Here is a 25,836-nt window from a genome sequence, read left to right as displayed (position 1 = left end):
CTTATAATTTCTTCTTAAACTATAAAAAAATGTTTTAAGGGGTTATAAATTTAAACCGTAACAAATATTTTCTTTACCAAAACTCGATTTTTCCAATTCGCTTTAACAGTGTTGATATGCTATGTTTTATCGACTTTATATATATATATAAACATAAAAAGAGTGTGGATGCGTGTTTATTATATTTTTAAAATTATACATTCTCCATAACGCTACAGTACAAAATATGGGCGTAAAAGTACACGAGGTTTAACATTGCTGTTATGGGAGAAAATTCAAGGTAGAATACTGCCTGTATAATAATAATAATAATAATAATATTTTAATAATTATTGTGAAATTGTTTAGACCTTAACACGAGTATTCGACCATACAGTACTGTATATTCTGCACTTTAATTAGTCCAAACTCCAAAAATAAACTGTAGAAGTGACCTTAAAATGTGATTAATAAAATTAATTTTAATGTATATTTTTGAAGACGAATTATTTCAAATGTGTATATTAATAACATGTCGTTTTACAAACGCCTCTGAATACAACGAGGTTGGGGTTTATTTTAATATGCCGATATTAAACAGAAGACAGATACTGTTCTTTAACCACCCAACTATTGATAATAAACGTGTTGGGAAACTGACAGAAATGTCTTCCCCAGAGGGTGGTGCGGGAGGCGCGCTACGACGCGGTGGTGGCAGGTATCAGTGTGGCCGACGCGCCGCGACGTTCAACACCCCACTCTCACTGCAGTGTTGATGTTACTACGGCGGCCGTGTAGTGTTCAATGACTGCGAACAATGTGCTGTCTTGGCGCTCTATTTCTGGCAATCACACTCCTTAAGGGTGAGTAGCCTAAACACTTAATCACAACTTGTAGTTCAACCCTATTTTAATAAACTTTTAGAATACCCATTTGAAAAGAATATTACAACTGGAATGATTCAAAAAGTATGTATGTGTATATACGCATATACAATGTATATACGAATGCTTATTCCGGTTCTTTCAGACATCAATATGTTAATTTGAAATACACTCTGGCCACCTTATAGGCTTTTGGTATCACAAACATTTAAAATAGCATATTCTGATTTGAATTATGTCTTATTAAATACTGATGCTTCTGCAGTTACTTACATTCTCCATAGGGTTTGAGACTCTAAAATTATAAATAAGAAATTTGTAAGAATCATCAATTGATTAGTATAAATAATTAATTATTTAATCCGAGCCAAAATAAACGTAAATAAAAATAAAAATCGTTAAATAGTTCGTTTATAATTAGATTTAGTTACGATGGATTAAATCAAACACAATTATAAAAAAGCTGAGTACAGTAAACAATTCGAAAGTGAAAAAATGCATTAATCCATTCACATCGACTACCGTTAGCTAATAAGCCAAATCAAGTTGTAATAGATTTAAATTTTGTTATTTGTCTAACTAAATAGTACTGTACACACGTATTCATGGATAATTAAGATACCAAGGGACTGATAAAAAAAAGTACTTGTCGGCCCACTCACAGATCATATAGTTTTTGTGGGGACTTTTCACTATATATATATATATATATATATATATATATATATATATATATATATATATAGATAAGATATATATATATATATATATATATATATATATATATATATATCTTGTTAACTGATCTCGTAGTGTTGGAATTGCAATTGAGTATTGAAAATTGCAGAGTTGGCATGTTGCAACTTTTGGAATTTACGAATTATGGAACATTTTTAACCATTAAAATTACCTTTTTTTAATAAGTTATTAAATTGTAAACATGAAATTACGATAAATTGTAGTAGCTTCTCATGTCACATGTATTTGTAGCCTAAATGTATCTGTGGATAAAGGCAGAATCGCATGAAAGAAAATTCCCACAACAGTAAGAATTCTCAGTTGTTCTTCGTGTATCCATCCATTAAGATGGCATTTTCAAATGTTATTACCATACTCGTGAAGTTCTTGATTATTAAAATATCTGAAAATTGTCTTTGACTATTATGATATTCATAACGGCTCAGAAATTCAATATAAATTCTTAGAATAAAGTGTTGGAATTTAAATTATGTATGGTTAGACAAGCTTACTTATTAGTTACAACTATAGCACCAGCTTAGAGTACTTTTACTATCTCACTTATATGAAAGTAATAGTTTTTGTTGCAACGAAGTGTACGTTCAAAAATAAACTTAGATGAAGTAAAAACAATAGAAAATAAGAAGGAAATATTAGGGAATGAATTATTTTCATTACAAAAAAGAATGAATGATAGTTTATCTAATCAATAATGTTATATTTTAATATAACCTTAGAAGAAACATGTTTGTAAATTAGGTCAGAAAATAGTAAAACAACACGTCCGTGTCCAATAGGTCATGTAATGACAAACAATAGTAACTTATTGTATGAGTATCTGTATGTTTGATCGTATTGCAACATATCAAGTGTATAAAAATGGGGAGCTCACAACTACTGTAGGCAATCTTTACTGTTTTATTTATTTATTTTCTGACCTTATGAAGTTTATAGGTGCTATGCGCAATTGATTTTTGCTTTACACAGCGTGGGTCAGGTAGGTCCTTATACCGTGTGTTAATGTACTCATCGAGAAAACAGTAGGAGTAACATTCGTACATATGTCAATCGGCGTATTTTTATAATGTTGTGGTAGATTCATATAACACAATACAACCTTATGCTATCTATTAATGTCCCATTGAAATAAATATGTTGTTAAGATTAATTTTCACTATTAATGTTAAAGTGAAATAAACCTAAAAAATGAGTAAAATAAATATATAGTTTAGTATTTAAATGATTACCATATTATATACATTGAATAGTAGTACAAAATACAAAAAATAATGAATGTCAGAAAAAGTGACAAAATTAGAAGTTTATTTTAAATTAAAATCTTCTTTTGTTCGAGGCAACACTGGTTTCAATGTCACAACTATTCTTATGTAGTAGTTATGTTTTAAACGTATTCAGTGAGAAAGGTTTCTGCTGACATTTCGTGAATCGAAGAACGGCAACAGTATATGTATTCGTCACTGATGAATAAAAACTTATGTGTATCGAATTAAAGGTTTAAACGCACGCACATTTGCTTGGCAGTATGGAAATCTCAAGCACCTATCTTATTTTACTAACGTCTTTGGATTTTATCAATTCTACAGTAAATTTAGCAGACTTACTGGTTGGATAAATCTATTCAAAGCTAAAGTTCCTCTTACACCATTTAACTTGTTCCGTCGTTTCATTCACTACGTCCAGACTGAATTGTGCAGAATAGTGTGAATAGTGTGGCCGGACCTAGCCGTACCGAATTTGCCGAACCTTTTGGTTTACACACGCAAGCCGCTGTAAGCCGGACTTGGGCTTGGTTTAGATCGTCACTTGGATTTTTGGCCGACAACTTTTCATATTGTATGTTGAATCCTCTGACCGACACTTGAGCGTGCTAACTACAGGCAAGCCTGGTACAGTCTGGTGAGTCGGACTGAATGTGATAGTGTACCCTGCATAAGTTGAACAAGTAGAACTTTCTCTGACATGTCACTTGGGTTTTTGGCCGAAAACTTTCCATATTGTATGTCGAATCCTCTGACCGACACCTGAGCGTGCTAAACTGCAGGCAAACCTGGTACAATCTGCTTAGTCGGACCAAATGTGATTGTGCATAAGTTGAATAAGTAGAATTTTCTTTGACATGTTCGTGTTTAAACTTTTATACAAAAACGAGACTTTATGGATTGTATGGAGAATTGACTACATCTTGGAAGTGTTGCTGTTCTTAGTTTCACTAAATGTCAGCAAAAAAGAGAACGCTTTTAAACGGTACAACTTCTACATAGGAACATGTTTGATGTTAAAATTCGAGTATGCCTAACCTCGAAGAAAATTAAAATTACCTTCCAGATTTGTAACATATCCGAACAATAAGAAAACATTTAAAGCTATTTTTATTTGGTAATACTTTTCAACGTTTGCCGCGTATTAATTGTTTGGATGCTGTACTAAATTATCTACATACGTTTTCTAAACGAGAACACACTTTCCAAAGAAGAACACACTTTTATTTATACATTTATTTTAGGTTAACAACAAAAAACTTTATAAAGTAAAAATGAGTACCGATGCTACACTGGGTTTAGTATGGCTTTCAAGTGGCATTGTTTTCTTCTTAAACTCTTCTCACAAGAACGTAGCCAGAAAAACACTTTGGGGGGTCCAGACAACTGATATTTTCCCGTAGGGGGCAAAGAGTAAGGTCCCATAAAGTTCTTGGGCTGTTTCTTTGTTGATAACGATCATTCAGCAGTACATGTCAGTAATATTGCCGAATTCTTTAAATAATAATAAACGTTTATTAAAAGAATTTGGGGTCTGGACCCCCTTGGACTCCCTCGCTGGCTACGCCCTTGTCTTCTCAATATTTTACATTTAATTACTTAGATTCTAGAATTTATTTAAATAATATGGAGTTGTATGTTTTTTTATTATGCATGATTGTTATGGATAAGTTTATACAATATACTTATGTTACATAGTGTAGTAAAATTCTAATTAATTCGGAAATATTTCCTACTCCCTCATCCTTAATTACTAGAAATCCCAATTAAAAATATTCTACTACCATAAAGAGCAAAAACGGTGGTACTTCCCGGATTACTCCTATACTTGTTCATTTGAAAAAAAGGCAACAAAACTTGAAACTTGCATGGACACTATTATGTTCAAATGATCGAACCTGGGCCGCTTGGAACATGTGCACTATGTAAATGACTAGAGAGAGAGGGCGTGGTTACCGAGGTACCGCGTGCTACGAGTTAATATGCGTTAGAGTGCAGTCTGCACTCATTGCGATATATATCATTTGTAATAAACAAGAGTAGGATTGGCAATAATAATACAGAGAGCTCCATTCAATTACTTATTTTAATTGTGGTCTGCAATCTAATGGCTGATTTTACAGTTGGTTACAATACAAGATCAGATATGGCCTACTCTAATCATAAAACACACAGTGCAGTGAGTAAAAATAGTATTCCTTAAAAAATTAAATACAATTTAAAATCTGTTTTATCTTTAGTCTTTTACCACTATTGATATGGCTTTGAAGTATATTGTAGTTTACTTTTGAATACATCTAAACTTTCATCTCAGTGTATGTTTGAACAAAATATTTGTAGGTACTAAAAATATACCAATGAACAGTTTAGTTATTTTTACTGACATTTTTCTAAACAATAAAGATTTACTTCGACCTTTATACTAATTTGTTATTTTCAGATTCAATATTAAAAAAGTTTGGTACATCAGGATGCATGTTGTTACATTCTATTACGTAAATATCTTCATAGATATTGACACAATTATAAGTAAAAGGTCTTTCTCAAGAAGTGCAATATTTAATGAAAAGCAAAACATGAGTACTATACAAAACAATCCAATTTTAAGATAAAGAGGGTTTTAAGTTCAGTTCCAATATAGGTCGTACTGTTAGAGATAACCTCTCCACACTTTAACTCTATCCGATTAGACACATAGTCCTAATTGTGTGTAATCGCAGTTGCGTGAAGTATTCGCTATATACTGGATAAACTAGATTGTTAAATACCGTTAGTTTATTACATGTATCATCTTATTTTTATTTGTTTATTACAATACTTTTTTAATTGAAATATTTGTTTATTAAAATGTATTTTTCACTTGTTTCTCACTACTCAAAGATACGCTTTTCTCATATAAACGTATGGGATTAATGCCTCTATACTCTCCCACCTCTCTCAAATAATCAAAATAACTTATATGTACAAGACAGGAGTACGGCAAACCACTTTTCGCTGTGGCTGCATACTCAATTTTAAATACATGTTATTCTCGAGATATCATGCAGACAAATCTACACTGATGGACAACAGAAACTATTAGAATACATAAATTTACACATACATCTTATTTATACAGTACGGAGAAAGAATAATACAGTGGCAAGTTCATTTTAAAATTTTGTGACAGTGAACTCTTTCCTTGTAGTATCCTCCATACATTACCGGAACATCTGTTATTGATAACTGCTATGAAACCTAACTCAATAGAAAATGTATTATATAGCAAGATATCTCGACGAATACCATCTGTTGTAATAATTGATAGCACAATGTTTTATCAAACCTAATTTCTACAAAGACAAGAAGGAGTTCTATGATGAAACGTGCCCAACTATAGAATTTTACAGATCGTCAATCAAGCCTGTCACTCAGTAGACACAATTTCCCTTTTATTAGTGGACAGGATGTAAAAGTTCTTTTCTATGCACAATTGAGTCCATGACATTGTCAGACTCTAGACACTTCCCTAAGAAAAAGGTGAACTGGAGCTAAACTCGACATTTGTATTGAATCAGCCCTTCCAAACATAGCTACCAGTCGTATAGATTAGGAAATGTAAAATGGCATAAAATACTGCATGCAACGTCATCGAAAATGTTTTACACGAACTAACAACAAAAGTTTATTCCAGAATTAAAAAACGAGTTAGAGAACTATTTTTGTGTGACTATTATATGCTACAGATACCAAATAATTTGCCTTTCATCTGTTCCAACCCACAAGCAACTATATCACATAGGCCTCTGTAAACAAACGCTCAATGACCACCAATCTTACAACAGAGCTTGTGTTTAAGGTTTCGATTACAGACAGACACAGCGTTAACCGATACATGAAGAATGCCAATGTTTAGCGAACTTTTCTGAACAAGTGATATTCTCTTTACCAAGTACAGATGTAGCAGTGACAGCCTTCATGTATCATATTCAATATCGACAGCTAAATAGAATCCTCTCAAAAACTTTTGCAGAAGTTGGTTGGTTTAGACAACAAAGTTCATTTCAACATCCTTATGATGTGCATCGTCTCTCTCTCTCTCTCTCTCTCTCTCTCTCCCCTCTCTCCCTCCCTCCCCTCTCTCTCTCTCCTCTCTCTCCCTCTCTCTCCCTCCCTCTCTCTCTCTCTCTCTCTCTCTCTCTCTCTCTCTCTCTCTCTCTCTCTCTCTCTCCAGGTCAAAATACATTCCACAGCTCCCGTGAGTGTAAGTTGGTAAATAAGTTATAAGGTTAAACCTGGAAGACTTCATCTTAACACTCCTTGGGCGAAAAAGAAAGCATTCAAAGCATAATCCTTCAGTCTACTGACAATATCGATGCAGATCTCAGGGCAGAATAACAATGACCATGGAGGGGGGATAGATGTAATATCGTCAGGGCACAAGTCGATTTGAACATAGTTTTGTAAGTATGATATTCCGACCTCAATGGAGATATGACAGATTCACGATGTTCAAATGTAATGTATTTTATCCCAGTGGATAATTAATAATACAAACTATGTTAAGAGGATAAAATATCACTCATCCCAATTACAGCTAGACAAAAGTCACCCATCATCAGACTGTTACATTTAAAGAATTTAAATTTCCTTATCAAAATTTCGAGAAGTGTTGAGAAAGAAAGAGGTATGCGTAGTATTAGTAAAACAAAGGCCTTTATTCTTACCTGGAAGTATGTGAACACACGTACACGAACACTTCATGTGCTTGTTAGTAGGATCCCTTAGTTTCATTTGGTAGTTCAATCTAAGTATATTTATATGTTTGTTTATACATATATAAATTTATTTATGTATAATTCATTTATACATATATAAAATATTATACATATATAAATGTATTTATATTTTAACAGTTTTTACATTACTTAGTGTAAACAGTTTTCAGTTTTGGATTCATTAGTTGACATTAAATTTCATAGTTTATTATATCCAATACGTATATTATATCGTCCTAAAATACGTGTAAACTATTATAAGAACACCTCACCTAGTGTCAATCGAGATCATATTAGAATGGTGAGTGCCACTATTGTCTACGTAATCGTTATCGGTTCTGAAGTAGAGTATGTTATCGGTTCTGAAGGATTGTACATGAGAATAGAGTATGTTATCGGTTCTGAAGGATTGTACATGAGAATGGAGTATGTTATCCGTTCTGAAGGATTGTACATGAGAATAGAGTATGTATCCGTTCTGAAGGATTTTACATGAGAATATAGTATGTTATCGGTTCTGAAGGATTGTACATGAGAATAGAGTATGTTATCGGTGAAGGCAAGGGCAGGTCACAATGTGTGCGATGTTGTTGGCCCGAGTCCAAGCCCGGCGCCTTCTGCCCTTAACGGTGTCAAACTCCCGCTTAAACGTGCTTTATTTGTTACTGCATCTATATATTCTGTTTTCTTTTTGCGCCAAATAGCCTACACAGTGTTTTTGCCCACGATTCTCACATTCGGCATATTCTGTGCTATAAACACATTTTCTCTCTATATAGACTGACAAACTTATCCATGCATTGTTCACTCTTTTTGCGCCAAATAGCCTACACAGTGTTTTTGTCCACGATTCTCACATTCGGCATATTCTGTGCTATAAACACATTTTCTCTCTATATAGACTGACAAACTTATCCATGCATTGTTCACTCTTTTTGCGCCAAATAGCCTACACAGTGTTTTTGTCCACGATTCTCACATTCGGCATATTCTGTGCTATAAACACATTTTCTCTCTATATAGACTGACAAACTTATCCATGCATTGTTCACTCTTTGTCTCCCATTGCAATAAAGTTCTCCGTTTAAGTGAACCAAGTTAACGATAGCGTAAAATTATAAATACACTGTATAAAAATCATAAATAATGTTTAGAAATGTGTCGTTCTTAAACTGCTAACAATTATAATAATAATACCTAATTTTCAATACACACATAATTTGTCGCCCAAGGGTGAACTGAGTAAGTAATAAATTCATATTTCATTGGTTCAAAAAATAGTAGCTATATGTAAAATTGTCTTTGTTTACATTTTTTGTGTTTAACTTATTCTTGATTACCTGAAACTATAATAGTAAAAATTCAAATTTCGACAGTTTGAAAACCACAAAGGTGAGTTTAATGAAACTAAATATATCAATTTTGTATTACAGTACTTACTTATGTACTTTTCATACTTATGGCAAACATTGTGTGTGGGACAATTAAATTTCACCCAAATGGTTTCACGGGAAGTGAAGGTATTAACACTGAGTACGAGTAATTCCTTCATACCGATCATCACCGAATCTCCGACTCTAATCTCGAAACTCATTCTTGAGCTGCTGAGAGTGCTTCTGAGTCAGCAATGGCAACTAGAGAAATCGACTCGCGTTTATCTCGCCATTTAAAACATTTCCAAACAAATGGTTCTAACTTTTAACTCGCTCTATCAGGAATATATTTTTTGTTATTTTAATTCAAAATTTTATAATTGAAACAAAATGCCAAACTGTTGAATATTTTATAGTTATATGAGTTGCAGTTTTGAACTGCATTAACAAAGTTTTTCATTAAACACTTTTTACCATTCCCTCTGCTGTGTTATGATAAAGTATTGTTATAGCAATTATATAGGTGCCGGTTAGACAACAAACCTTATATAAAACCAAATATACAATTATGATGGTATTATTTTACTCCATTATGAGATGAGTTTTTAATAGATACACACATATAAACAAACGAGGCAATGGTCTGTGAATACACATTGGTAAATGTTATAAAATCTTTAAAAAGGAAAAATAATATATAATACAAGGTTCGTTTTCTTACTATAATATGAAAATAGCTAACATTAGCACTTTTATTTTGTAAATAAAATGTGCTAATGCACAAACATTACAAACATGCACAACAAACAACTCTCTAGTTTACTTGTTATCGGTCCTAAACAATGACGAGTTCATCTTTTGGCAGTTTGAGAACTAATTTTACTAACTCTCTTCACTGTTTGATTTTATGTTGTGTTTCGTGAAATTTTGAGACAAAACTATAACGATTTCATTATTTTTAAATTAGAAAAAATATTATTTAAATTATTTGCAACAACTAGTTGTAGTCATTTAAAACATATTTCCAATTTCCTCCAAGAGTCTCCAATTATTGTTTGTTAGTTGCTAGGAGCTATTGTGTAGGAAATAGGAAACAGGATTTTTAGGATATTTGCTATCTTTTAGCGCTGCAAATATCACCAACACTACGTTTCTAGAACTGCAATCTGATTTCTTCTTCAGGTAAATAACTAATCTAACTCATAATTAGAAACTAGGTTAAAATAAACAAATCATATGCATAAGTCACGTTGTGTGTCAACTTCAGTAATTCTCAAGATGTCCAGACAGACAGACAATCGATCAGAAAATGTTTATATTCCCCGGTAGACATAATCAGCGAGGACAGAATAATATGTGCCAGCCGACTAAATGATAGATAGGCTTCAAGGACGCTCAGCCAAATCCCATGGCTAGACATGCACCATAATAGAACTAACTCATTATTGTCTACGTAGAAATAAGTCTTTCTCAATATACCTTGTGAATAGTTAGGCTACATGCCATGTGTATGCCACGTGTTAAAATGTTATATAATTATACTCAGTTTATTTACAAATTAATTTATTCTAAGATTTTCTCGTTGCCGTCATGATTATCCTAAAGACAATATTTTACATTGATGTCCATAAATTATTTAAAAAAATGTTCACTAAGGTAATTCCCATATAATATATCGACCATCGTCAAAATTGACGTCTGTACAGAAATAAAGCCTATTATTGCTTGTTAGGGAAATGGTTCTTCATACTATATATTTACTAATTAACTCAAACAATGTTCTATAATAATAATTATTATATTTTTGGCATTATATTATACGAGTACTTCTTATATAGGCCTAAGAGTAGCTTAGTTACGCAAGTTATCGATTTCTTCTATGCCATCACCAAGGACAGATTTTAAAACGTATTTAATTGAAGTCTTTAAACTGTTTGAAGGTTGATATAAACGAGCTATTTTGAGATTGATTGTAAAAGCCAAAGTAAATTGAATTCCCGCGTGATGAGGAGCGCGGCGTGGCGGTGTTCATCGCTTATCATCGTGTTCATCGCTTATCATCGTGTTTATCGCTTATCATCGTGTTCATCGCTTATCATCGTGTTTATCGCTTATCATCGTGTTTATCGCTTATCATCGTGTTCATCACTTCGTTCCGATAATCATCGACACTACAAAAACTTCAATATTCATGTTGAGAATAAAAATTATGAATATGCTAAAACTTGGTGTAACAGGTTTAACATGTGGTGTATGCAAGGATCTATTCTTGTGCGTAAGATACAGTTCTGTACAAGAGTACCTTTTAAGATGAAACGGTCTTGAGGTTGAGAAGATAAAAGACTTGACTTAGTGAGGCAACACAAATTTCTGAGCTTTGTTCCGAACGACAACACATACGCGAAGGCGTCTTAAGACGATAACGTTAGAAAAAGAGAACAGAACAGATTTATGTTAAATTATCTTCTAGAAACCATTATTTACCTAAATGATGATAGAAATATTTCGTTGTCAATGTCAAGGTTACAGACATTCTGTGTATGTCGTGTTTGTTGACATATTATGCCTTGTTACAACAAACACAGTTTGACTTTTTCCAATGTTAATTAATGTCGGAGTTCTAGATGGCCGTTCTCTAAGAGGCAATGTGAACATAACGTGAATATACTAGAGAGAATAGATCGTAAATAAATATTTTCTTCCATTGCCCATTATATACGTCAGTTATGCTAGTGAACATCCATCGTTCATGTCAGAGTTTAAAGTGACGATCCTCCAAGATAGTTTAAAAAACACTTTTTTAGAGCAGATAGCTGATTTCTATATAATATGTATTTATATTTATTATATATAAATATATATATATATATATATATATATATACATAACCATTACCAAAACACACACACACACACACACACACACACACACACACACACACACATTTATTTATTTATATAGAGCAGATTTATATATTTTTATTGGAAAATAAGTTACTGAGATGGAGGTTTCTCTAGAGGTCTGTCATCAACGCTAGGATGTGAGGGAAGATCCCTTTAAGACCTTGCACTCCGAATAATGGTTGGGGTGCATGCCAAATAAGTGGGTGCAGCGTCACGTGATGAAGTAGTTAGTGTAAATGGGTCAGGTGATGTAACGTCTACTAGGAGATCTTTAAGCATATGGTGGAAAATGAGAGAATCGTGATAACAGCACAGAATGGAGTATATATCACAATAAATAAAACAAAATTTTAGGTGAAGTAATTTAATGAACACAGACTCACGCTTTACGTAAAGTAATTTTATAAACTAAAAATGTGTTTTCCTCTTTTTATAAAAAGTAGAGAGCAATCCTCTATTTAACCTTATTTTGTCCAGTCCTTATGGACACCTGGGATTTCATCTTCAGGTACTAAGGTATGAAATCTATCGTTGAAGATGAAATCCCAGCTTTCGAAATGTACATAGTATGAAAAATAAAAGTTAAAAAAGTGTTAAAAGGTTTATACATATTGTGTTATATATATTTATAAAACACTTTTCGAGGCTACATCTCTAATATAAATAAAATATTGCTTGGCTTTGATATTTTTATAAATATGAAGGCGAGTAAGATGTTCTTACGGATTCTTTGGAACACTGCACTTATTTCTATATTTCTATATTTCCCTTGGTGAAATTTTATAAAATGATACATACTTTATTTTCTTTACAATTGGAAATGACCATGTGGGAAATTTTTTACCAAGCAAGATGGACCTGATAAACCGTGTAAGGAATCCACAATTTAGATGTAGAGTTCGAAACGGGACTAAAATTTCGAAATGCACGTTGATCCAACTGAAACTACTAGAAATACGTGTAAGCTGGACACGAAATAACGGTGTCCAGGAGCAGCGTACACCGAATTCTTGACTCTTAAGAGGCGAAACATAACTTAATTGGGCAACCAGACCTCCGTCTCATATACTCCTAAGCACATCACTGGCCGCTAGATTGCACTACTGGTAAGGGCATTTTATTCTTTTACAATTTTTAAATTTGATTCTTATGCTATGCTCGATTTATCTGGACAGAATACGTTGCAGAACTAAGATTACATTCAAATCAATATTGGCAAGAAAAGGTTCAGTGAGTGGGTTCCGGATATTCTATATTTGAGAATATGCATAACCTGTAATTTAGCAGGAAAACTAAATAAAATGTAGTAATCTAGATTCCCTTACCGTATTATATCACCTTTTATGATGTTAGGTTTATTACCTTCCCCTATTCTCGACACAGTTTCAGTTTTCCCGTAATGGAGTCGTCACGTAAAGTCTGTTATAGACTAACCATGCAATGAGGTTTACGTATATGAATTTTCCAGAGACCATTAGGCTACTTACTTCAGTGAAGGCTGACTTACTTTAGTAAAGTTTTTGTCACTAACGGTTACGTTACAGTCTAAATAGTATATGTATATTAGTTTTAACGCTGTAAAATGTTATATTGATGCAATTTTATTTCAAACTATTTTTCAGAATACATCACATGAAATGTATAAAATAAAGAATTGTTAGGAAATGATAATAATATATTAAACTGTATAATATTGTCTGTTGCAGGGACGTGGGGGCTGCGTAACGTGACTCTGCTGATCAACCCTCCCGTGGTGGAGAGGGGCAAGAACGTGGAGCTGGTGTGTAAGTACGACCTCCAGGGGGCGTCCCTCTACACTATCAAGTTCTACAGAGGTAATCACGAGTTCTACCGCTACAATCCTATGGATGTTCCGCCAGTCAAACTTTTCCTGTTTCCTGGGCTTGATGTTGATGTAAGTATGTGCCTCTGAAAAAAGTAACTTATTCAGTGTTACGAGCTAAATATATGAAATTATTCTTATGCTCTTCAGCAAACAATTCACAATTTACAATAAGATTTACACCATAGTGCAGGACTCTTTTACATTGATTGGTAAACAAGAGAAAATTTCAGTATATCAATACCATAACTTCCATATGGCTATTATAAATAAGTAACTGTTTCCAAAGAGCTAAGGTAATTTTTAATGTCACGTCACTGCAAATTTTCAGTAAAATCTCACGGGAGTATGCTATACTCAGATCATTGGCTGAGCGTTAGCTAAGCTTATCACTCAGGGATAAAATATCTCTTATTATCTGTATGTCCGCAGTTTATCTCGAAACCTAACAGAGCTATCTATACAGTTGAAATTTGGAATGAAGGTTAATAAATATAGGCAACATTGATTTGGATAGTCGTTCCATTGCAATTTGGCTGAACGTGAGCGTAATATAACTTTCCGCAGGGCAGATAACACAAAAACGATATTTTTCTATCACTTCATTTTCTTACTGTACTCCCCACGATGTTTCAGAATTATGTACACCGATTTTAGAGGGTTTTTTGGGGGGGTTACATAATCCATACTTACTACATGATAACTTGAGAACGAACTTGAAGTATAGATGTTATATTTTGCATGAACGTTCATTTCTACATAGAAGAATCCAGTTCGACTTCCGTCCATGGTATTTCAGGATGATATTACGAGAATGAATTTAAAATTGCATGAAACTTTCTTTTCACTTGGGCAAGGTCGAGTTGGATAATGGCGTATACCCTCACCACACGGGATTTGGCTGAAACTCAGCAAAGCCTAACTGTCTTTATCATTGGGCCTTCACTTAGAGGAGTATATTTGGCAATATTTTAAGTTTACTTAGTATTTTATATGTTCTACTTTCGATACTATCATAATAGGCATTATTACTACGTGAGGAGATTTTTGCTGGGCAAAATACTGTCCTCGCCCTCGCAACGATATCGGTAACCTTCTTCAGATAACTATGCAATAGTCGTCTTGATTAAAGTTATGATATCATGTCCCCTTACCGATTATAGTGTCTCAAAAATGTAAACTCTTAAAAAATAATTATAGTTCCGTTTTAAAATAGGCCAGATACATTGCTGTTATTTGCATTTGTGTTCACGTTGCCATATTTAGAAAAATTTAAATCTTTAGGCCTATTTTTTAAGATTTAAGATCTATTTTCAACCTTTTTACGTCTGTTTTGAATGGTTTCGAGAATTTTGTTAAAATTAGTACTAATCAGGTTTTATAGCAAGATTTTCTTCCATTCAATACTATTTTGGTGGAGGGGTTTTCTCATTGGTGATATGCATTCCTTTATAAGTAATGAATAAGGCGCAGAAGACAAAATTTTACTAGTTTTCCTACTCTAAAATGGCCTTATTAGTTAGTCCTACAGCCATTCATGCTAACTTCAGCCTTACCGTCATGCACTATAACATACTCTCAATCTGTTGGACTAACTTTTAGCCCGTCTCTAAATCTCTAAATTTCCATTTAAAGAGTTCAATACACGGCATATAAAACAACACACTTTTGAAGAGGATCAACATAGCCTAAGTATCAAACACCATGTTAATTCCGTAATTTAATTTCCTGTGGGTTTGTTTAGCCACTTTTCCACTGTAAGTATCTATCAAGAAGGTCTATAATGATATCTATAAGTATTTACATAAACAATATAAAGACCATGAAATTGTTCGATCTAGCCCGATTTCATGATACTCGCGCGTACGCCCGAAAGCTCCCAAATGTGCGTCCGATATACGAGTAAATAATAATTACATTTCTGACAATTATCATATTTATTTCTGGATATGAGTAAATGGTATCTGTTTCGAACCAATTACATTTCTGATGCTACAATTGACTTCGCTTGCTCTGATGCCCCATAAAGAATATATATACTCCAACGTATATATGAAATGAAAGAAGGTTTATTTCCGTTACAGTTACAAAACTATTACAATCAATTTTAATATCTGAATTTATAATTAATATATATATATATATATATATATATATATATATATATATATTATATATATATATATATACAATAAATAAATAAAAGTATTATACATAGCGTATGGAAATTAGCCTACATGGGCAAGCAGCCTGTGCGTAGGCTAGAGTCGTATTATTAATAAATAGTATGTATATAAAACTAATCCCCAAGGAATGTAGCACTGATATACCTCTTACAGCAAAGTTACTGTAGTCTATATTAAATAAAAAAGTTTATCGCCATTAGTGTATTCCAGTACCTGTCAACCGGTTTTTTTTTTCAAGTTTACTGCCGAAGGTGGATGTGAAGTGGGAGATACATGTAGTATTCAGTAATGTCTACTGTAGTAGTTAGTCGTACGTAATTTTATAATCATGAGCAAACAGTTGGTACAAGAAATGGTCATGATCGCCCACACTCGGACAGTAACACGGCCTCGGCCACCTCAAGTCCAATATGCAGTAGAAAATTTGTTAACTTTATGTTTGAATATTTCAATAGACTACAAGGTTCGAATAAACAAATGTTACTAAATTTGTTACATATATTTCTAAATAAGGTATGAATTATATAACATGAGTTAATAATTGGATATGATTCAATTAGTGGTATAACAGAGATCCCCACTCTATTAGAGTGCCTTATAAGTGCCTAGTATTATAAAAATGTGACGTTAAAGAGAAAATTGAAGAACAATTTTTTTATATATGTTTGTTAATATACTTTTTATTTACAACTGGCGTAAGGAAAGAATTGCTGTTTCATGAAACAGATTGTAAGTCGGATATGTTTTACATTTCCTAAACCCTGCTTTTAAAATACTTTTCTGGATAACAATAAGAGGTTCAAAGACCGATTTCCGAGCTCCGAGCTCGGGATATATATATATATATATATATATATATATATATATATATATATATATATATATATATAAAAGAGCCAAATGGGTCCAGTCATTCTCGAGATTAGCGCTTAACAACACAGTTCGCAATTCATTTCTGTTTATAACAATATTCTATGGTTTAGGGTGTGTTTTATACCTTGGAATTTCTTTTGGTCACCCATTTTTTTTATTATTTCATATTGATACAAAAATATAAAACTCATCTGGTAGTATGGTGTAAGCCAAATTTACTGATGATTCATGGTTAGTTCTCTAGATTACTTACAGGTTAGTTTGATCGTACGTTTGACATATGTGGCTTATGTTCTGTATGATATTATGATGTTACAGCCAAAAATCTTGTTACTCTAAAACCAAATTTTCACCTGTTATTACAGCTGGACTTGTCCCACGACAGTAACGTCGTGATACAAGGCGCAGACTACAGCCTGGCGGGGAACATCAGCTGTGAGGTGTCTACTGATGTGCCGCCACATCACCACTGACATAGCTACAAAACTGTCTCTCAGTAGTCGGTAAGTTATACAATCAACTAGGCCTATCTACTCTACACTATTATTGGCTCGATGAGGAGAAGAGCAGTCCTAAGCCAACCTGATGTTGATATACATACATTCATAACATCAGCTGTGAGGTGTCTACTGATGTGCCGCAATCACCACTGACATAGCTACAAACTGTCTCTCAGTAGTCGGTAAGTTATACAATCAACTAGGCCTATCTACTCTACAACTATTATTGGCTCGATGAGGAGAAGAGCAGTCTAAGCCAACCTGATGTTGATATACATACATTCATAACATCAGCTGTGAGGTGTCTACTGATGTGCCGCACATCACCACTGACATCACTACTAACTGTCTCTCAGTAGTCGGTAGTTTATACAATCAACTAGGCCTACTCTACACTATTATTGGCTCGATGAGGAGAAGAACAGTCCTAAGCCAACCTGATGTTGATATACATACATTCATAACATCAGCTGTGAGGTGTCTACTGATGTGCCGCACATCACCACTGACATCGCTACAAACTGTCTCTCAGTAGTCGGTAAGTTATACAATCAACTAGGCCTACTCTACACTATTATTGACCCGATGAGGAGAAGAGCAGTCCTAAGCCAACCTGATGTTGATATACATACATTCATAACATCAGCTGTGAGGTGTCTACTGATGTGCCGCACATCACCACTGACATCGCTACTAACTGTCTCTCAGTAGTCGGTAAGTTATACAATCAACTAGGCCTACTCTACACTATTATTGGCTCGATGAGGAGAAGAGCAGTCCTAAGCCAACCTGATGTTGATATACATACATTCATAACATCAGCTGTGAGGTGTCTACTGATGTGCCGCACATCACCACTGACATCGCTACAAACTGTCTCTCAGTAGTCGGTAAGTTATACAATCAACTAGGCCTATCTACTCTACACTATTATTGGCTCGATGAGGAGAAGAGCAGTCCTAAGCCAACCTGATGTTGATATACATACATTCATAACATCAGCTGTGAGGTGTCTACTGATGTGCCGCACATCACCACTGACATCGCTACAAACTGTCTCTCAGTAGTCGGTAAGTTATACTATCAACTAGGCCTATCTACTCTACACTATTATTGGCTCGATGAGGAGAAGAGCAGTCCTAAGCCAACCTGATGTTGATATACATACATTCATAACATCAGCTGTGAGGTGTCTACTGATGTGCCGCACATCACCACTGACATCGCTACTAAACTGTCTCTCAGTAGTCGGTAAGTTATACAATCAACTAGGCCTATCTACTCTACACTATTATTGGCTCGATGAGGAGAAGAGCAGTCCTAAGCCAACCTGATGTTGATATACATACATTCATAACATCAGCTGTGAGGTGTCTACTGATGTGCCGCACATCACCACTGACATCGCTACAAACTGTCTCTCAGTAGTCGGTAAGTTATACTATCAACTAGGCCTATCTACTCTACACTATTATTGGCTCGATGAGGAGAAGAGCAGTCCTAAGCCAACCTGATGTTGATATACATACATTCATAACATCAGCTGTGAGGTGTCTACTGATGTGCCGCACATCACCACTGACATCGCTACAAACTGTCTCTCAGTAGTCGGTAAGTTATACAATCAACTAGGCCTATCTACTCTACACTATTATTGGCTCGATGAGGAGAAGAGCAGTCCTAAGCCAACCTGATGTTGATATACATACATTCATAACATCAGCTGTGAGGTGTCTACTGATGTGCCGCACATCACCACTGACATCGCTACTAACTGTCTCTCAGTAGTCGGTAAGTTATACAATCAACTAGGCCTACTCTACACTATTATTGGCCCGGTGATGAGAAGAGCAGTCCTAAGCCAACCTGATGTTGATATACATACATTCATAATAACAACATAAAAAATATAAAGAATATGTAGTCAATTTCATTATACGCTATATAATTGTTTTAAAATATATAGTTGATAAGGCACAGAAGTTATATTCTTTGTATTTGTTAGGACATACGTCCAAAGGTCACAGCGATAAGGGTGTCCTGCATGTACTTTACCCAATGTGACGGCAGACACAATAAACCTACAGTTGAGCGAACACGCTTGTATTTTATTTGCCACTTACCATATGACATATACATACATTCAGACCGTCCCCGATGAGCTTAGAGTGAGATTCAAATGTTGCTTCTCTGGGCCTTCTTTATTTGAAAAACATTAACAAAATCTTGTTAACTTTAAATTAACAAATTGTTTCTTTTGGCACTGTCACAAAAACATTTTAACACGTCTCTGTATAAAACTTCAAGAAAACGTTACTTCCCTCACTACAAGCCTATAGTATTCCCAAGATCTTATTGACTAGCAGCTTGAAATTATTATACTTCACTGATTCTATAATATGGGGGGAACGATGTTCCCTTCTCGGTAAATATTTTTTATATATAAATTACTTAAAATTTAAAACAGAATATCTTTTAGGGAGATTATTAAAAGTTTTGCTACTTACAGATAAATATCGGAAGTATTGATAGATAATTGTAAGAAATGATTTAAGGTGAATTTTTGTATAATCATATTTAGACTAATATTAAATATTTGTTTAACAGTTTTCGTGTTTGATTTGTTTACTCAAAGTTGTAGAACTGTAAGTAAAATAATGTTAAAACATATTAAAAAGGTGAAACCATTAAATAAATTTAAAACACTCGTTTTTTGAAGTTAAAAAATTTTTAGATATATTGTTAAGGCCTCGTTGCTTTCGAAATGTGGATTGAGTAGCCTTAACGTGTGTTACTTATTACACACAGAGCTAGAAACTCTTAATTGGTAGAAATACCTTATATTTGTTAACCTATAGTGAAACAGTAAATTTATAGAAAATAGTTATGTATAATTACAAATAGTTCTTATAATATCCTGCGCAATACAGCCTTATGTGCAAAACAAATTAATGGAGGTATACTACTATCATGTTACACGGATGCATATGATGTCCCATATTCAGCAGGAATTATATTAATAATTAAACTTAACACTGTTATTCTTCCTCTGTCGTAGTAAACATGTATATTACTCACCCATTGTTCCTGCAAAGGGTGACTCTCCAGAAGTTCCATTCCACCCACAACCCATAACTGGGAATTATAGTCAAAGTTGAAACGTGACGCTGCTCGTCAGGTCAATTGAAGCAGAGACAATTTTGTGACAACAAATTTGACTTGTTATATTACGTTAGATATTAAACGTTACCATTAGAAGTACGTTAACTTTAATGTAGTCATTTATTATAATAACCATGCCATCCTGTTATTTATTTATAAAATACAATCTTAACTTTGCTGTTTTCAATTTTTGTAATGTTAAAAGTCTGTGAGACTTGTTATAAGATGTTATAAGACTAATGTACGATTCAGTTTATTAATTTGAGCTGAAAGTCACCGCTTGTCTCCGAGCGAGGAAGTCTCGACAGGGTAATTAATTGTGCCCTTTGTTCTATGCAAGGGACAGCCTTGGGCTCCGACCTCTCCCTTCCCTCTGTTCTGTTGTCTTTCTCCAGAACAATTGTCTTAATTAAGTGGATGATATCGTACACTTAGACATACACGTGTTCCACTGACAGTTTGTAAACAAAGCGTGATTGTCTTCCAAGTTCACCAAAAATGTTGGTTGTGTTGTTCTTGTTTTTAAGAGCGTGTTTTAGTTGTGTATTAAGACACATTGTTGCACTGTGCAGAGCTGCCTAAGGACCCTCCATACATCAGTCCTGAGACAGTGGACAGACAGTACGGGGCCGGAGACAGACTGCGGGCCAAGTGTACCTCAGGGCCGGCCAGGCCCGCGCCCACTCTGGCCTGGTTCATCAACGACGAGCCGGTCAGTTGTTTTTTGTGGTAAAGGCTAACTTACATAGGACTTACTTAACAAATTAGAGACGGACTTTAAGAGCCTAATGTAAAATCAACACATAGTATAAATTAAAGTTGATTTTTGTGTTGGTATGTTTGTGCATCGGTATTTTCTAACCTACTCAAAGGATTTTGTTACGGTTTTCACTGTCGGTTTCGTTCTGAACTAACGCAGGTTCATAGTTATATGATACATAAATATTTTAATCATAGAAAGTAGAGAACAGTTTTTACAATGCGAAAACCGAGGTTTTCGAGAATTCGGGAAAAATAATTATAATATATACGAAATGTAATTTAAACTTGACCGACACAAATAGCTGTTGGCCCTTTCAGCCGAAGTTCACCAAAGACGTAGACTCATTTTATTTACTCTTTAATTTTACAATATATTAAATATACAGTGCATGATCAATAGTGTAATGCATATTGCAAAGTTGAAGTTAATATCTAATTCTACAACATATTTAACTAGTGACGAATTTAAACCATCTAATGCATTGGAAATCTATTTAAATGCTTTTATAAAACCCACATGACCCAATGAACAAAGCAGTGAATGTTTGCACATACGGTACTTGACATTGTGTATGATATTTTTTCTGAAGCTTAAGAAAAACAAAGATATAGCTCATTCTTACCCTTATAACAAGCAACGGAAGCAAATGCTTTTTTTCGAAGACTTTTTAAGCTTATGATGTATAGTTTCTTTACCGGTGATATATGTATATCTATGTTTGAAATATTCCATAGTGCTACATCATAGCATAGTGTGGCTTGTAGGTTGTAGAATGCCCTTCCCCACACAATTACTTCCATCGATAGCCGTTTTTGGTTTGTGGCGAAACTGAAAGATATGTATGTATCTTAAGCGGTTAGCCGAGACAGGTTTGGTCTGAGATGCTGTGGGCGTGACAATGCTAGAAGGATGAATGTGAGATTGTGTGTAATAAAAGTTAGGACTTCTTAGCAATAACTAGTTATAATAACTACTTTAATTTTATGTGTATATTAAAAGTATAATTTTATTTAATATATTTTCAAGAATTACAGAAGTAGTTCATTTATTATTTTGTTAAGTTTTCATTTTTAAATGTTAAAATATGAAATTGATTTCTCCACGTTGTTTATATGCAATTATGTCTTTAATCTTTAGTCTTAAGGTAATATTTCATTCATTTTTTAAAACTTTACGTTCTCGCTTTGCAGTGTAAGAAAAGGCCATGCGGCCCTACATTTGCCTGTATAAATGAAAGAATTTTTCATTTAATTTCATTTTACATCATAATTGCTTTCAGTAAGTAGGCTAAGTCCTTCAATTTTTAAAATTGCTTGTGAAGCCGCGGATCCAAAATAAGACTGTTTTGTTCAAAGACTATAAAGAGCTATGTATTTATATTTTCAGCACACATTATATTTTTGACAATAACAAATAATCGAAGTTAACTAAACAAATGGGTTTATGTGAAGTATTTATTAAACTAGATTAGCCTAAATTGTAACATTCCGACAAAGTTTTCTTTTTGAGAATTATGGAATGCTACAAAGTTAGATTTTACGTGATGTAAAAGAAATATAATTTCTGAAATGTTTGCTTAATTTTATCTGGTTTAAGAAAACCCAGTTTGAAACTGGGAACCATTCGTACCTTTTCCGATCGAGAATTGATTTCGTATAGTTCAGAAAGCTAATTTCACTTGTATAAATGTACTAAAAAAGTATTAAAGTTATTATACCACGTTCAAGACGCGTTATCTGCTCACACGCTAATTTTAATGTGGGTGTCTGTGAGACGGACGATAGTAAGGATGTGGAAAAAACATCACCACATTTCCTGTAAACTAGTATAAGTGTATTTTCGGTTTAATACAATGTATCGCAAAATGAGTTACGTGTAGATTATAATTAATTGTGTAATTCGTCAATTTCAGCTATTTGGTACAACAAACACATTAGCACTTACAAGAGGTTTGCGCGGTTTGACGTACATTATGTAACCGTCTGATCATGATTTAATTCGTTTCAGTAATCAACTTGTATAATATGAACAATGAAACAAACCTTTGATTTATGGCGTTTCTTACTCAACAGCCGAACACAGGAGTTATTGTAACGCATTGCTATGATATTGTCATAATTTTATTAAACTGCAAATACTATACTGCAACAAGTTGTGTGTTTTTACCTCATATAGTAGTCTAATGCTCCATAACAATGTCATTGTAGAAGCTAAGAGTACTTACTTTTAGCCATGAATTGCAAGACGAGCAATGCATTTACTTAAAGAAGACGTCATACAAACTCAACATTTAATTATAATGGGTTTTTTCCTTCCTGCCCCACTATGCATTAAAAAAGTAAAAACATTTTACGGAAGTATTTCGAGAGTAACACAACTAGTTTTACATCACGATAACGGTACGTATGGATTATTTCAAAATTAGTAATATGCAATATACATAAAAAACCCTTTAACTGTTCCAGCTGATAACCTGATGACGTTGCTGTTGATGACTCAGTCAACCAGGAACCAGACTGATGGCTCGCTGGAGACTCGGACTATCACGATGGACACGAGTTTGTTACCTCTGTTGTTGCAGTTGATGACTCAGTCCACGAGGAACCAGACTGACGGCTCGCTGGAGACTCGGACTATCACGCTGGACACGAGATTGTTACCTCTGTTGTTGCAGTTGATGACTCAGTCCACGAGGAACCAGACTGACGGCTCGCTGGAGACTCGCACTATCACGCTGGACACGAGATTGTTACCTCTGTTGTTTGCAGTTGATGACTCAGTCCACGAGGAACCAGACTGACGGCTCGCTGGAGACTCGCACTATCACGCTGGACACAATAGTGTTATCACGTCACGTGAGCTCCGGTCGGTTAGTCCTCAAGTGCACTGCCTTGCTGGCGGACATCTACAAGGAGACGGTCAGTATGGTCCTGCAGTCTCAGCAGCCCTGCGAACCAACTGTGGGGGTGGGGGGGGGGGGGGGTGGGGGGGGGGGGGGGTGGGGGGGGGGGGGGGTGGGGGGGGGGGGGGGTGGGGGGGGGGGGGGGTGGGGGGGGGGGGGACTTGAATAGTTTTTTGAGTAATGGCTGGTATAGTATATTTAAAAACTAATAACTAAAAATACCAAGCATTCTATAAAAAAAACAAATGTTACATCTCACTAATTTGGGCTGATGAAATTCTACAGTTAGTATAGTATCAGTTATACATATTCTACTAACTATAGAATTTTATCCATCCAAATTAGACAGGGTCTGTTATAATAAGTAAACCGGACTGAGCCTGCCCCCGCTCCGTCAAAAAGTCCTGCTAACCGGTATCTGGTGCTGTAGTGGTGGTAGGGGGGGTTCTAGTGAAAGGGAACCGGGCTGCAGCAGTTGGCCTCCCAAGCGCTTGGAGAGTCAGTATCGAGCGAGAGCAGAGTGCATGTTCAGTTACCCACGTCGGAGTTGAAAATGGAGAGTACGATCGGAAGCAACGTTTTAGCATTAAATTTTAGTGTCGAACTCAAGAAAACGGCCACGGAAACTCTTCAAATGATTCAAGAGGCTCTTACGGTGAGGATGCTCTGTCCAGGAACTCAGGTGTTTCAGTGGCACAAAAAATTTCCGGGAGGGCCCGCGATGACGTCCATGACAAAACAGCGCGTCGGTCCTCCATAAAACGAGTCACACGGACACAAATGTGCAAAAAGTGCGTGATGTGTTGAACAGTGATAGTCGTCTGAGCATTCGGGCTATCGCAGATGAGGTCGGAATTGATAAGATGACCGTTCAAAAACATTATTAAGAACAATCTGGGCATGAGGAAGATCTGCGCGAAGCTGGTATCCAAACACCTGAACTGACGAGCAAAAGAAGCGTCGTGTTGCTGTCGCTTCGGAAATCCTTGATCGACTGCAAACCGAACCAGAGTTTTTATTCAACCACGTTTATTACAGGAGACGAGACGTGGGGTTTTTGAATACAGATCCTGAGACGAAGCGGCAGAGTTCGGAGTGGCACACACCGGCGTCACCACGACCGACAAAAGCGCACATGAGCAAAATCGAAGGTGAAGTCGATGCTCATTGCTTTCTTTGACGTGAAAGGCATTGTTCACAAAGAGTTTGTGCCACCCGGTCAAACTGTAAACGGCCAGTACTACAGAGAGGTGCATCCGTCGACTAACCGCCCGGGTTCACAGAGTCCGTCCGGAGATTGCCGTTTCGTGGATTCTCCATCACGACAATGCACCGTCGCACACCTGCCTGCTCGTCACCGAACAGTTGGCAAAACAGTCGAGGGCAACGTTGGCCACAGCCTCCTTACAGCCCGGATATGGCACCACCGGACTTCTTTCTGTTCCCCAAGATCAAGAGACACCTTAAGGGGAACGTGGTTCGGGACTCTGGAAAACGTTCAAACGTTGCTACGACGAGGGCTCTAGACCAACATCGAGGTTGCCGACTTCCAGGGAGCGTTCAGGGATTGGAAAATACGGTATCAGCGTGTTATCGACTCCAATGGGGACTACTTTGAAGATTTCTAAAGAAAAATTGTACATATTTTGCCAATAAAAAATTTCCTGCAGTCAGTCCGGTTACTTACTATACA

At 35.1% G+C, this 25,836-nt stretch overlaps 1 protein-coding gene across 1 annotated transcript; it reads left to right on the top strand.

Annotated features, from left to right (window-relative positions):
* The first annotated feature begins 714 nt into the window (after positions 1-714).
* Positions 715-24,903, top strand: LOC124363589. Its single transcript, XM_046818846.1, has 7 exons — positions 715-842; positions 13,621-13,829; positions 17,182-17,268; positions 17,982-18,030; positions 21,051-21,190; positions 24,010-24,207; positions 24,676-24,903. The coding sequence occupies exons 1-7, from the start codon at positions 797-799 to the stop codon at positions 24,901-24,903; spliced, it is 957 nt and encodes a 318-aa protein (XP_046674802.1). The 5' UTR covers positions 715-796.
* Positions 24,904-25,836: the final 933 nt, after the last annotated feature.

The sequence above is a fragment of the Homalodisca vitripennis genome, chromosome 5 (genome assembly GCF_021130785.1).
Source record: "Homalodisca vitripennis isolate AUS2020 chromosome 5, UT_GWSS_2.1, whole genome shotgun sequence".
In the NCBI taxonomy this organism is placed as follows: domain Eukaryota; kingdom Metazoa; phylum Arthropoda; class Insecta; order Hemiptera; family Cicadellidae; genus Homalodisca; species Homalodisca vitripennis.
Note: the sequence above shows the minus strand (reverse complement) of the source record. Positions and strands in the feature narration are given on the sequence as shown.

What these genes read in the sequence shown, in the direction of transcription:
- LOC124363589 (XM_046818846.1), top strand. Translation starts at nt 797, where the DNA reads ATGTGCTGTCTTGGCGCTCTATTTCTGGCAATCACACTCCTTAAGG. An exon ending in TAACTGTCTCTCAGTAGTCG is followed by an intron (nt 18,031 to 21,050) that starts GTAAGTTATACA and finishes TGCACTGTGCAG; the next exon opens with AGCTGCCTAAGGACCCTCCA. An exon ending in CCTGCGAACCAACTGTGGGG is followed by an intron (nt 24,208 to 24,675) that starts GTGGGGGGGGGG and finishes GTGCATGTTCAG; the next exon opens with TTACCCACGTCGGAGTTGAA.